General features: G+C 38.0%; 1 protein-coding gene across 1 annotated transcript in view; it reads right to left on the bottom strand.

The window, feature by feature from the left end:
* Nucleotides 1–12,907, bottom strand: part of PHLPP2 (PH domain and leucine rich repeat protein phosphatase 2) — an 81,805-nt gene that overhangs the window by 40,251 nt on the left and 28,647 nt on the right. Inside the window, exon 4 of the mRNA XM_043599595.1 lies at nt 6,560–6,750. Coding sequence (XP_043455530.1) covers nt 6,560–6,750 — 191 coding nt within the window. The remainder of the gene's footprint in view (nt 1–6,559; nt 6,751–12,907) is intronic.

Genomic DNA, 12,907 nt, shown 5'->3' with positions numbered 1-12,907 from the left:
TCAGGCTCTTAAGCTACCTGGCTGCATTGGTAACTCATCTCTTGTCCTCAAGACTCCTTGGTCAGAAGGCAGAACACCAGTCCACTATGTTTCCCTTACTGTAGGGGATCCGTATCAAGCTCTCTTGAGTCCTGCTGCAACCTCTTTCACTAGGGTTGAGGAAACAGGCAGAAACCTTCTCTGTTCCCATTTGGGGTAGTAATAAAGATTCACTGCACAACAGCAGTTCTCATCAAAGCAATTCTCCCCCAAAACTCCAACAACCTACCTCACATAGCTTTGAAGAAGATAAAGCCTTTGTAGTTATGAAACCACTTATATCTTTCTCTGACATGTTATTTTGATATGTCATAGGTACTGAATCTTGGTGAGTCAGCTGGGAACTTCCAAATTATACTCGTAAATCATTAGGTTTCTGGTGCCAAGTAAAGATTGAATCCAATGGCAGAAACATGATAATACTTTAAGCGAAAGAGAATCATATTAAAAAGATCCAAATAAAATTACATAATATTCATAACATTCAATTGCAATGATCACAATAGGACCGCTTTTTATTAGTAATAAATCAAGGCAAGTGAATGAGTCTGTGTCAAAATAAAGGATCTTATTGAAATGAAGAATAGATATTAATGACTGTTTCAGAATAATCTTTTAAATATTTTATTACAGGATATTTGACACAGAACAATAATATACTCATATAATGTCAAATTTTTTTTTTATATATAATGTCAAATATTGAGAAACGATTGTAAATCTCCCACTGGAAGTTAATTTGTCAATTTATCTAATTATGTTAATTTTTGCATTATATATATTAAGACTACATCATAACACATGTACAACTTCAGAATTATTATATTCATCATGAAATGTTCCTTTCATCCTTTTGGAATGAGCCTCTTTATACCTACTAATTCTTTTGCACCAAAGTCTTTTTTTAGATATTAGTTTTATTGACATATAATTTTAATAAACTTTGTGATTTTTTTTACTTCACAGATTCTAAGTGAATAATTTAATAAGCTTTTATAAATGAATACAGCTGTATAAGCCCATCACCCCCAATACTTCCCTTTGTGCTTTTCTGTAATCAATCCCTTCCCCTCTGCACCCAGGCAAGTGCCTGTTTTCTATCACTATAGTTGTCTTTTTTTAGAATTTCATATGATAGAATCATACAATAAACAGACTTTTTTGTACCTGGCTTCTTTCACTTAAAATAATGCTTTTGAGACTGATCTTTGTTTTGGAAAGTGTCGGCAGTTCATTCCTTTTTAGTGCTTACTAGTATTCCATTGTGTGGACATAACTCCTGTGTTTATCAATTCACCAGTAGTCAATGAACATTTGGCTTGTTTCTAGTTTTGACAATTATGAATAACGCTGTGACGAACATTCACTTCAAGCCTTTGTAAAGATATGTGTTCATTTCCCAATACCTTGGAGAAAAGCTGGGTCATCTGATATACATATGTTTAAGTTTACAAGAAATAAAAAACTGTCTTTCAAAGAGACTGTACTCCTACCAATGACATAAGCAATCCAGTTGTTCCTCATCTTGCTAAATCTGGTACTCATCAGTCTTTTGATTTTTAGTCATTCTAGTGGTGTGCAGTATCTCACTGTGATATTAATTTGCATTTCCCTAATGACTAATGATGGTGAGAATCTTTTTATGTGTCTATTTGCCATGTGTATATCTTCACTGGTAAAGGATATGCTCCAATCTTTTGCTGAGTTTTTACTACGTTATTTGTCTTCCTACCACTGTGTTGTAAAAGTTCTTTATATATCCTGTAGACAAGTCCTTTGTTCCATATAAACTTTCATAAAAGTATTTTGTCTGATGTTAATATAACCACACCGATTTTCTTTTGGTTGTTATTAGACTAGCATAATTTTCCCACCACTTCACATTCAACATTCTAATTGTTAGGTATGTCTCTTATAAACAGCAAGTACTAAGATTTTAAATAAGAATCTAACAATCACAATTATTATGAATATTGATATATTTAGATATGTTTCTATCACTAAAATTTGTGGGTTTTTTTTTAAATATTTATTTTTGAGAGAGACAGAGCATGAGTGGGGGAGAAGCAGAGAGAAAAGAAGACAAAGAATCTGAAGCAGGCTTCAGGCTCTGAGCTATCAGCACAGAGCCCAATGCGGGGTCCAAACCCATGAACCGTGAGATCATGACCTGAGCCAAAGTTGGACTCAACCGACTTAGCCACCCAGGTACCCCTCTATCACTATAATTTGTGATAATTTACCATGCTAATCATTGTGTTCCTTTTTCTCCACTCTTTTTCTGTCTTCTTTTAGCATTACAGAATTTTTTTTTTTTTAATATTTGTTTTTGAGAAAGAGAGAACATGAGCAGGGGAGAGGCAGAGAGAGAGGGAAATAGAATCTGAAGTAGGCTCCAGGCTCTGAGCTGTCAATGCAGAGACCAAAGTGGGGCTCAAACTCACAAACTGTGAGATAATGACCTGAAATGAAGTCAGATGCTTAACTGACTGAGCCACCTAGGTGCCCGGCATCAAAGAACTTTTTATATTCTCTTTTTCCACTCTCCTTTTTCTTTTAACCTTTATTTTTGAGAGAGAGAGTAAGAAAGAGAGACAGAGTACAAGTGGGGGAGGAACAGAGACAGAGGGAGACACAGATCTGAAGCAGGCTCCAGGCTCTGAGCTGTCAGCACAGAGTCCGATGCAGGGCTTGAACCCACGAACTGTGAGTTCATGACCTGAGCCTATGTTCGATGCTTAACTGACTGAGCCACCCAGAGGCCCCTTTCCCACTTTACTTTTTTTAGTGGCTGTCCTTAAAATTTTTTAATTCACACTTTTTTTTCTAATGAAGTTGAACGTTATTTGGTGTTTCTATCCTCTTATTCCAAGACTGTATCACATGTTACTTATTAAACATACCACCACATCTTAAATATCACTCAGGGTAGTTTGAGCTTTAGTAGTTTAAATTTATATTTAAAATATAGAAAAAGTTTAAACTTCTTACAATTAATATTAACTTTACCATCGTTATTTTATCAGTGTCTGCACTCATCGTTTCTTATTTCTTAAAACTTCCCTTTGAATTTACTTTCCCTTGTATTCTTTTTTCTTTCTTCCTTCCATCTTTCCTCCTTCTTCCTTCTTTCCTTCCTTCCTCCCACCCTCCCTCCCTCTTTCTTTCTCTTCCTTCCTTTCTTTCTCTCTCTCTCTCTTCCTTTCTGGTGGGCGGGGGCATTTTTTTTTAACCTATTTTCTTCATTCTGTCCTTCAGCCCCCAAGACCAGAACCAGGTCTTATATTGCTAAGTGGTAGGTTTCTGCCTCCTGGTTGATACTGAAGTATACACATTCATTTAGTGGCAGCTTATTCATTTCCTGGTTATGGGCCACATAAATGGGTCATTCCACCTCTCTAGGACAATAGCAACAACAAGACTTGGTTCCAGTCAGTGGTTAACAGCAGTTTTGGGCTGTTTTGTTTTTGTTTTTTCCAGCAGTCCTTCAGGGGCAGAATACCACTCATCTCTTACTTAAGCCTGGGCCAGGTTCCCCTCATAAGTAGAGGACTTTTAAACCCCCTCTTACTTAGAGGAGCTACACATTTGGGCTGCCACAACCTTTCAGGCCCAGAACCCAGCAGGCCCTCAGATTCAGACCATTTCACCACATGCACTTCTATTCTACATTCCTAAGCCCAACTGTGCCTTTTGAATATTGTATATTTAAAACTGTATATTTACCTTTTGAATATATATATTTTATCTATATATAGATGATGTATTGTGTATCTGGAGCAGATTGGGTGTTTCAACGCATGAATTCACTAAGTTTTGTCTGGAAGCTCTCTCAAATTCAGACGGTTTTATGATATTCAAAATCAAAAATAAAAGAAACAAAATGAGGTATAGCTTCATATAAATGTTAATATATCTGTTTCCAGTCACCTGTCAGTCTGATGGACTTGCAGCTGAACTCCTTGCCCAGGGTGGGGAATTCTCTAGTACAGACAAGAAATAGTGTGCTTTCCTGGCTGCTGGAGAGGGGCTTGTGACCATCCCAGACTCTGAATTTTAGTATAAATGAGGGAAAAGGAGAAGCTGGAGACAATCTGTTTAAGGAATGGATGCTGGCGGGAAGCTGGCAGGGCAGCATCCTCGATCTACCCAGGCGTTACCGATGGCAGCATCCAGTGCCTCGCAGTGGAGGCAGAGGTATCATCAACAAATGGGTTCTGCAGCAGAATTTGGGGTATGGGGGCACCTGTGTGGCTCAGTCAGTTGAGCGTCTGACTTCAGCTCAGTTCATGATCTCACAGTTCTGGAGTTCAAGCCCCACGTTGGGCTCTGTGCTGACAGGTCAGAGCGTGGAGTGTGCTTCATATTCTGTGTCTCCTTCTCTCTCTCTCTGCCCTCCCCTGCTTGTGCTCTCTCAAAAAAAAATAAATATTTTAAGAAGAGAAGAGAAGAGAAGAGAAGAGAAGAGAAGAGAAGAGAAGAGAAAAGAAAAGAAAAAGAAAAGAAAAAAAAGAAAAGGAAAAGGAAAAGAAAAGAAAAGAAAAGAAAAGACAAGAAAAGAAAAGAAAAGAAGAAAAGAAATTTGTGGTATGGATACCTTTTGACCTCCCAGAGAATCTGTGATGTAAATAAACCAGTTTTATGCTTAAATTAGGCTGAGTAGGCTTCTTCTGGACCTAACAACTCTAAAAAACAACGTTGTAATGCAATCTTTTTTTTTTTTTTTTTTTTTTTAACGTTTACTTATTTTTGAGACAGAGAGAGACAGAGCATGAACAGGGGAGGGGCAGAGAGAGAGGGAGACAAAGAATAAGAAACAGGCTCCAGGCTCTGAGCTGTCAGCACAGAGCCCGACGCGGGGCTCGAACTCACGGACCATGAGATCATGACATGAGCCGAAGTTGGACGCTTTAACCGACCGAGCCACCCAGGCGCCCCTGTAATGCAATCTTTAAAAAAATTTTTTTAAATTTAATTTTATTAGTTTTAATTTTTTTAGTTTTAATTTTAATTTTTTTAATGTTTATTTATTTAATTTTTTTAAACTTTTAAATTCATATCCAAGTTAGCATATAGTGCTATAATCATTTCAGTAGATTTCAGTGATTCATCCACTACGTATAACATCCAGTGCTCATCCAAACAAGTGTCCTTCCTAATGCCCCTTACTCATTTAGCCCATCCCCCAGCACAATCCCTCCAGCAACCGTCAGTTTGTTCTCTGTATTTAAGAGTCTCCTGGGGCGCCTGGGTAGCTCAGTTGGGTTAGGTGTCCGACTTTGGCTCAGGTCACAATCTCGCAGTTTGTGGGTTCGAGCCCAGAGCGTCGGGCTCTGTGCTGACAGCTCATAGCCTGGAGCCTGCTTCGGATTCTGTGTCTCCTCCTCTCTCTGCCCCTTGCCTGCTCATGCTCTGTCTCTCTCCATCTCAAAAATAAACATTTAAAAAAAAAAGAAAAGAAAATCCTACAGAATTTACAAAAAACAAAAACAAAGCAACACAGAGCCCTGCATCGGGCTCCAAAGACCCTGGAGCCTGCTTCAGATTCTACCTCTCTCTACCCCTCCCCTGCTCATGCTCTGTCTGTCTCTCAATAATAAATAAACATTAAAAAAATTAAAAAAAAAAAAAAAAAAAGAATCTCTTATGTTTTGTTCCCCTCCCTGTTTTTGTATTATTTTTGCTTCTCTTCCCTTATGTCCATCTGTTTTGTATCTTAAATTCCACATATGATTGAAGTCATACGTGGTATCTGTCTTTCTCTGACTAGCTAATTTTGCTTAGCATAATACCTCTAGCTCCATCCACATGGTTGCAAATGGCAGGATTTCATTCTTTTTGATTGCCGAGTAATACTCCATTGTGTGTATGTATGTATGTATGTACACCACATCTTCTTTATCCATTCACCTGTTGATGGACATTTGGGCTCTTTCTATACTTTGACTATTGTTGATAGTGCTGCTATAAAACATTGGGGTGCATGTGCCCCTTCAAAATAGCACACCTGTATCCCTTGGATATAGTGCAATTGCACTTTTTTTAATTTTTAAATTTTAATTTGAGAGAGCACGAGTGTAAGCAGGAGAGAGGGACAGATGGAGAGAGGGAATCTTAAGCAGGCTCCTTGCTCAGCACAGAGCCCAAGAGGGGACTCAATCCCATGACCCTGGGATCATGACCTGAACCAAAATCAAGAGTCAGACAGACGTTCAACCAACTGAGCCACCCAGATGCCTCTACAGTGTAATCTTTACACATGCTCATACTTGCTTCTTTAAAATGATGTGGGGAGGGGCGCTTGGCTGGCTCAGTTAGTAGAGCATGCAACTCTTGATCTTGGGGTCATGAGTTCAAGCCCCATGTTGGGTGTGGAAATTAGCTAAACAAATAAATCTTCAAAAAAAATAAAATAAAAATAAAAAAATAAAAAGATGTGAGGAAAGTGCTGAAAAGCATATGTGATTTTAATGAAGAAGATCAAACAAAAGAAGAATAATTCCATTTTTACGAGTCTTACCTTTCCCCCAACCAAAGGCAAAATGTGCATCTTTCCAGTTTGACAATCTTTTACTGAGGAAACGATAAGGCAGGTACCACAGAGAACAACTAGGCGTTCAGCCCACTTATGCAGCTGGGTCTTTCCCTTGCGTACATTATAGATACCAGACAGAAGGATTCGATCCAGATGATCCATCTGGCATGGTTTTTCTGAAAAGAAAACAAAACGAAAGAAAAAAAATCCAGAAGGCACAATTAAACTAGTATAAGACTACTATAAGGGAAAAAGAAAGTATTGTGTGTCAATACACAGCAACCTTGTTTACAGATTTAAGTGACCAAGCAATATAAGTATTAAAAATAAGATCTCAGTCATAAAATGTTACCCATCACTGAAGTTATACAACGGGAGTATTGTGAATTTGGGGCTAAGAACAAGATTTTATTTTGGATGCCATTATTAATTCTTCTAACACAGTCCTATTTCCCATGAACACAGAGAAAAGCAAAATGGCAAAGTGACTAAGATCATAGACCTGGGGCCAGACACGTAAACCTGAGTTCAACTCCTAGTTCTGCCACTTACTTTTGTTTCTTTGAACTACTTAATTTCACTGAGATTAACTTTCCTCATTTATACAGTTTGGATCTTAATACTACTTATCTTTAGAATTTCATTATGAAAAAATTAAGATAATTAATTTAAAGTACGGAGCATAGTTTTAGGTAACAAAAGAAGTACTGAGTAAATGACAGCCACTACTGTTGAGACGAGTCTATTCTAGAAGGAAGAAATAAATAACTATGGAAGCACTCTACTTCTGTACACATTGCTCCATTTTCCTGCTTCTTGTGCAGAAAAGCTTAGGGCTGATATTTCAGTCAACTATCCCAATTACGGTAGCAGAAGCTCATATCATACAAGATCTTTCTTTTTTAGTATGCTCCCTCCCCAACAGAAATCTTCGTAAAGCTGAGATATAGTGCACAAAACAGCACATTATGAGAGCAGACAGGTTGTTGATTAAAGCACAGCTAAAAACAGACAAGTAACTCTACAAAGGAACAAACAGGAGCAGCACTAGTATGAGATATTGCAAAGAGCAATAAAGTGGGAATAGAGAAAATTAGACCGTACCTGATATTATTACACAATTGATTATGGAACCTGTGCATCATGCCCCTTTAACTGTGTGTTTCCCACATATTATCTGAGGAAATGGGGCCTGAGGTCAATCTGAGGTCATGATCTTGCAGTTCATGGGTTCGACCCCTGCGTCGGGCTCTGTGTTGACAGCTCACAGCCTGGAGCTTGCTTCGGATTCTGTGTCTCCCTCTCTCTCTGCCCCTCCCCAGCTTGTGCTCTGTCTCTGTCTCTGTCTCTCTTAAAAATAAATAAAAACATTTGAAAAAAAAAAAAAGGTTTCAAACTTTGTATGCTAACACTAGCCCTACCCGAGAGCCATTTCTCCTTCTATGTGAGGCCAGGCCTTTCATCTATATTCTAAACCCCACCTTTCTCCGAGAATTTCTCTTCTCTCTTCTCAGTCTTCAACTCCACCCTCCTTATTGTTCTTTTCAAAGCTACAAAAGCATTCAAGTTTTCTCCCATACCCTCTCAGTCTCAACTGTAGAATTCCTTCAGTTCAGCGATTCTCCCATTTCTGTGTGCCCAAGAGTTATTATGTGACAACAGTCTAAACTGAAGGACGCTGAGACCCATTCACAGAGTGTCTAATTTGTACGGCCTAGGATGTAACATAGGAAAATGTCTTTTTGGTTTTGTTTTTGAGACAGACCACAAGCTGGGGAGAAGAGCAGAGTGGGGGAGAGAGAGAAACAAGCAGGCTTCAGGCTCAGTGTGGAGCCCAACACAGGGCTCAATCCCAAGACCTTGGGATCATGACTTGAGCTGAAATCAAGAGTCACACTAAACTAAATGAGCCACTCAGGCGCCCCAGGAAAATGTATTTTTTAACATCTATTCCAAGTAGTTTAAATGCAGATGGTCCACAAAATATATTTTGACAAACTCTAAGTTTACCCTGTTGAGGCTCTTTTCTTCTCATTTGTGCCTCTTTATTAGCTATCTCTGTTACCTCACCTCCTATTTACTCAATTTACTTCAATCTTGCTTCCAGCCTCCAAATTGTACTATTCATATGATGATAATGGCCCTCAAATTTCTATCTCCTGTCCCAATCTTTCCTTCCCTTGGTTCTAATCTCACATATCAAACTGTCTGCTGGTCATGTCCAACAGATGTTCCCATTTACCTCAAATTTCCAGGATCAGACTGGAAAGAAAGAAATAAAACTATCTTTATTTGCATATGATATGATCTTGTATACAGAAATTCCTAAGTGTGCCACTAAAAAGACAATTATAACCAACAAATGATTTCAGCAAGGTTGCAGGATAAAAAATTTTTTAAAAAATAAATTGTATTTCTATGCACAAGGAATAAACAGTTCAAAAGTAAAATTAAGAAACAAATTGCATCTGGGGCACCGGGGTGGCTCAGTCGGTTAAGCATCCAACTCTTGATCTCAGCTTAGATCACGAGCTCAGGATCATGAGTTCAAGCCCTGTGTCAGGCTCTGTGCTGAACATGGAGCCTGCTTAAGGTTCTCTCTCCCTCCCTCCCTCCCTCTGCCCTTCTTCCCTGCTTGTGCGCTCTCTCTATAAAATAAAAGTAAATAAATAAAAAGAAACTAACTGCATCAAAAAGAATAGTGCATAACTTGTGCAGTGAAACTAAATAATATAGTTGAAGGAAATGAAAAGAAACCTAAGTAAATGGAAGACGTCCAATATTCATGAGCTGGAAGACTTAAATATTGTTAAGATGGCAAAACTCCCCAAACTGATTTACAGCAATGTAATCCCTATTAAAATTCCAGCTGCTTTCATGGAATAAACTGATAAACTGATCCTAAAATTCACATAGAAATACAGTGGACTCAGAATAGCCAAAACAATCTTCAAAAAGAACAAAATTGGAAGTATAGTACTTGGGGTGCCTGGCTGGTTCAGTTGGTAAGAGCATCCAACTCTCAATCTCGGGGTCATGAGTTTGAGCCCCAGGTTGGGTGCAGAGATTACTTAAAAAAAAAAAAAAGTACAGTACTGACATAAGGATAGACATACAGCACTGTAATAGGATTCACAAATAAACACCTACACTTATGGACAACTGATTTTTGAGCAGGGTGCCAAGATAACTCAATAGGAAAAAAACAATCTTGTCAACAAATGGTGCTGGAACTGGATAACCACAGGCAAAAGAATAAAGTCAGATCCCTAACCTCACACCATGCACAAAAATTAATTCAAAATGGATTGTAGACCTAAACGTAAGAACTAAAACTAAAACACTGGAATAAATTTTGTGACCTTAGATTAGGCAAAGGTTTCTTTCTTTTTTTTTTTTTTAATGTTTATTTATTACTGAGAGACAGAGAGAGACAGAGCATGAGCATGGGAGGGGCAGAGAGAGGGGAAGACACAGAATCTGAAGCAGGCTCCAGACTTTGAACTGTCAGCACAGAGCCTGATATGGGGCTCAAACTAACAGACCGCGAGATCATGATCTGAGCTAAAGTCAGACGCTTAACCAACTGAGCCACTCCAGGCGCCCCAGGCAAAGGTTTCTTAAGTATCAACACAAAAGTATAAGTGACAGGGGCACCTGGGTGACTCAGCTGATTAAGCGTCCGACTCTTGATTTCGGTTCAGGTCACAATCTTGAGATTTGTGGGTTCAAGCCCCACATCGGACTCTGACAGTGCAGAGCTTGGTTGGAATTCTCTCTCTCTCTCTCTCTCTCTCTCTCTCTCCCTCTCCCTCTCCCTCTCTCCCTCTCTCCCTCTCTCCCTCTCTCTCAACCCGCCCCTCCACACTCTCTCAGAATAAATAAATAAACTTAAAAAAAAGATTTAAAACAAAGTATAAATGACAAAAATGAAAATATAGATAAACGGACTTCATCCAAAAACAAAAACAAAAAACTGTTGTGCTTCTATAAACACCATCAAGAAATTAAAAAGACGACTCACAAAACAGGAAAGAATATTTGCCAATCGTATACCAAATAAGAGACCTGTACCCAGAACAAAGAACTGTTACAATTCCATAATAAAGACAAGTAGCACAATTAAAAAACAGGCAAAGAATCTGAATAGGTATTACTTCAGAGAAGATATATAAAAGGCCAACAAGCACATAAAAAGATGCTCAATCTCATTAGTTACTAGATAAATGCAAATCGAAACCACAAGAAGATATGAGTTCACCGAGAAAAACAAACACTGGATAAGTGTTGGCAAGGATGTAAACAAACATTGCTGGGGTGATGATAAAATGGTGCAGCCACTTTGGAAAACAGTCTGGTAGTTCCTCAAAAGCTGAAACACACAGTCACCATAAGATCCAACAATTCCGCTCCTACAGCTTTATCCAAGAGAAGTGAAAACATACGTCTACACAAATATTTATACCCAAATGTTTGTTCACAAAAATAGCCCCAAAGTAGAAATGACCAAAATGTCATCAACTGATGAATGCATAAACAAAATGTGGCATCATCTATACAATGGAATATTGTTTGGCCATAAAAGGAAATAAAGTACTGATACATACTACAACATGGGTGAGAATTGAAAACATTATGCTTAGTAAAAGATGACAGTCACAAAAAGTCAAGTATATATGATTCCACTTGTATGAATTGTTTAGAATAGGCAAATCCATAAAGATAGAAAGTAGATTCGTGGATGCCGGGTGCACTGGAAGTGGGAATGGAGAATAACTGCTAATGGATATGGGGTCTCATTTTATAGTGATGAAAACATTCTAAAATTAGACTGTGGTGATGGCTGCATAACTCTCTATATACTAAAAAGCAATGAATATACTAAAAAGCACTTTTAAAGGGTGAATTTTATGGTATGTGAATTATATCTCAATAAAACTGTTTTTGTTTTTTAAATCTCATGATTCGCCCCAAAATGCTAATTGATTTTAGATTCCCCATCTTGGTTAACAGCATCACCTACTACAAAGTTGGCTAAATTATGTAAAAATGGGACTTTATAATAGTTTAACAGGCTTCCAAATTGCCTAATGATCTTTTTACAAGTTTACATGAAACAGATGTTTTAACAATTGATAGATAATTCTGAGTCTCTTCTTTCTTTGCCTTAGTTCTATTTTATTACAGAGAAAACTCCTGAATCTATACACCACCACTCTCAGAAGGAAACATTAAATTTTGTTTTGGGTAAGTTATTTATACACGAAACAACATTCTGTTTTATTATTAATTTTGGAGTATTTGCTAGACATCCAAAGTGCCTCCAGTCTCTGATCTTCTGAAAGGTGACAAAAAACAGAATGAGAAAGTTCTAGTAAGTATTCAGAATGTGTAACAGTTCTAATTAAAAAATTGTTTTACAATCTCAAAAGCCAAGATTCTAAGTGGAAAATTAGGGATAATTTTCATTTCCTCATGTATGTATACTTCCAAATGTTCTATAAAGAAAGTAGATTGTTTTTATAATTTTAAAAAGTTGCTAAAAAAAAAAAAAACGATTAAGGGCAACCCTGTAGCAGTGAGTTCTTCTACTGCCCAGAGTATAATCTCTCAATATCATTTTTCATTAATATGAACCAGGAGTCCTTAGAAAAAGTCTATTCCTGGTCTGATTCAGACAATGAAAAGATGAACTTAGGACATCTTGCTGTGCCAGAACTTAATGGGAAATCCAGGGTGTATCAAAAACTGGGGTCATGTTGGAAGGACAAAAGCCAATGTGAAAAGCTCCCACGAGGAAGAAACTGAGCAACAAAAAAACAACCAGTAATGGTCAAAATGAGTCACAACAAATATACACAAGCCCATGAGATCACAATGATACTCAGACAAAAAAATTATTAAAAAAGAAATCATACAGAGTCTAAGATGGAGAAAGCACACCCCCCAGCCCTGTCTTTCTCACTGAATACACCTATAAAACCTGGACAGAATGCACGGAGCCGCTATATGAGGACCCCAAAAAGTAAACAGTAGCAGGCAGATTAGGGAAAAAGAACATAATTACAAATACAACCTAAGCAGTAGTAAGTTAAGCAGTAGTGTAGTAAGTTTATCATTTTTCCATCTCTGACATCTCCCAGCTCAGGACTCGAGAAAGCCCAAGATCCAGAAGTAGGCATTGGTGTGGAAAGCTCTGCCTTAAGGAGTGTTAAAAGGGTCTGCGAACACTCAGAGAGAGTGGGAGAAATCCCTCATTTTCCCTTCCCCGACCTTTTCTTCATTTTCTCAAGTCCCAGCCTCCAGGAGTGGCTGCAACAGTGGGGGACACAG

The sequence above is a fragment of the Prionailurus bengalensis genome, chromosome E2, assembly GCF_016509475.1.
Source record: "Prionailurus bengalensis isolate Pbe53 chromosome E2, Fcat_Pben_1.1_paternal_pri, whole genome shotgun sequence".
Taxonomy (NCBI): Eukaryota; Metazoa; Chordata; class Mammalia; order Carnivora; family Felidae; genus Prionailurus; species Prionailurus bengalensis.
The sequence above is the reverse complement of the archived record's forward strand: the minus strand, read 5'-3'. Positions and strand labels throughout refer to the sequence as shown.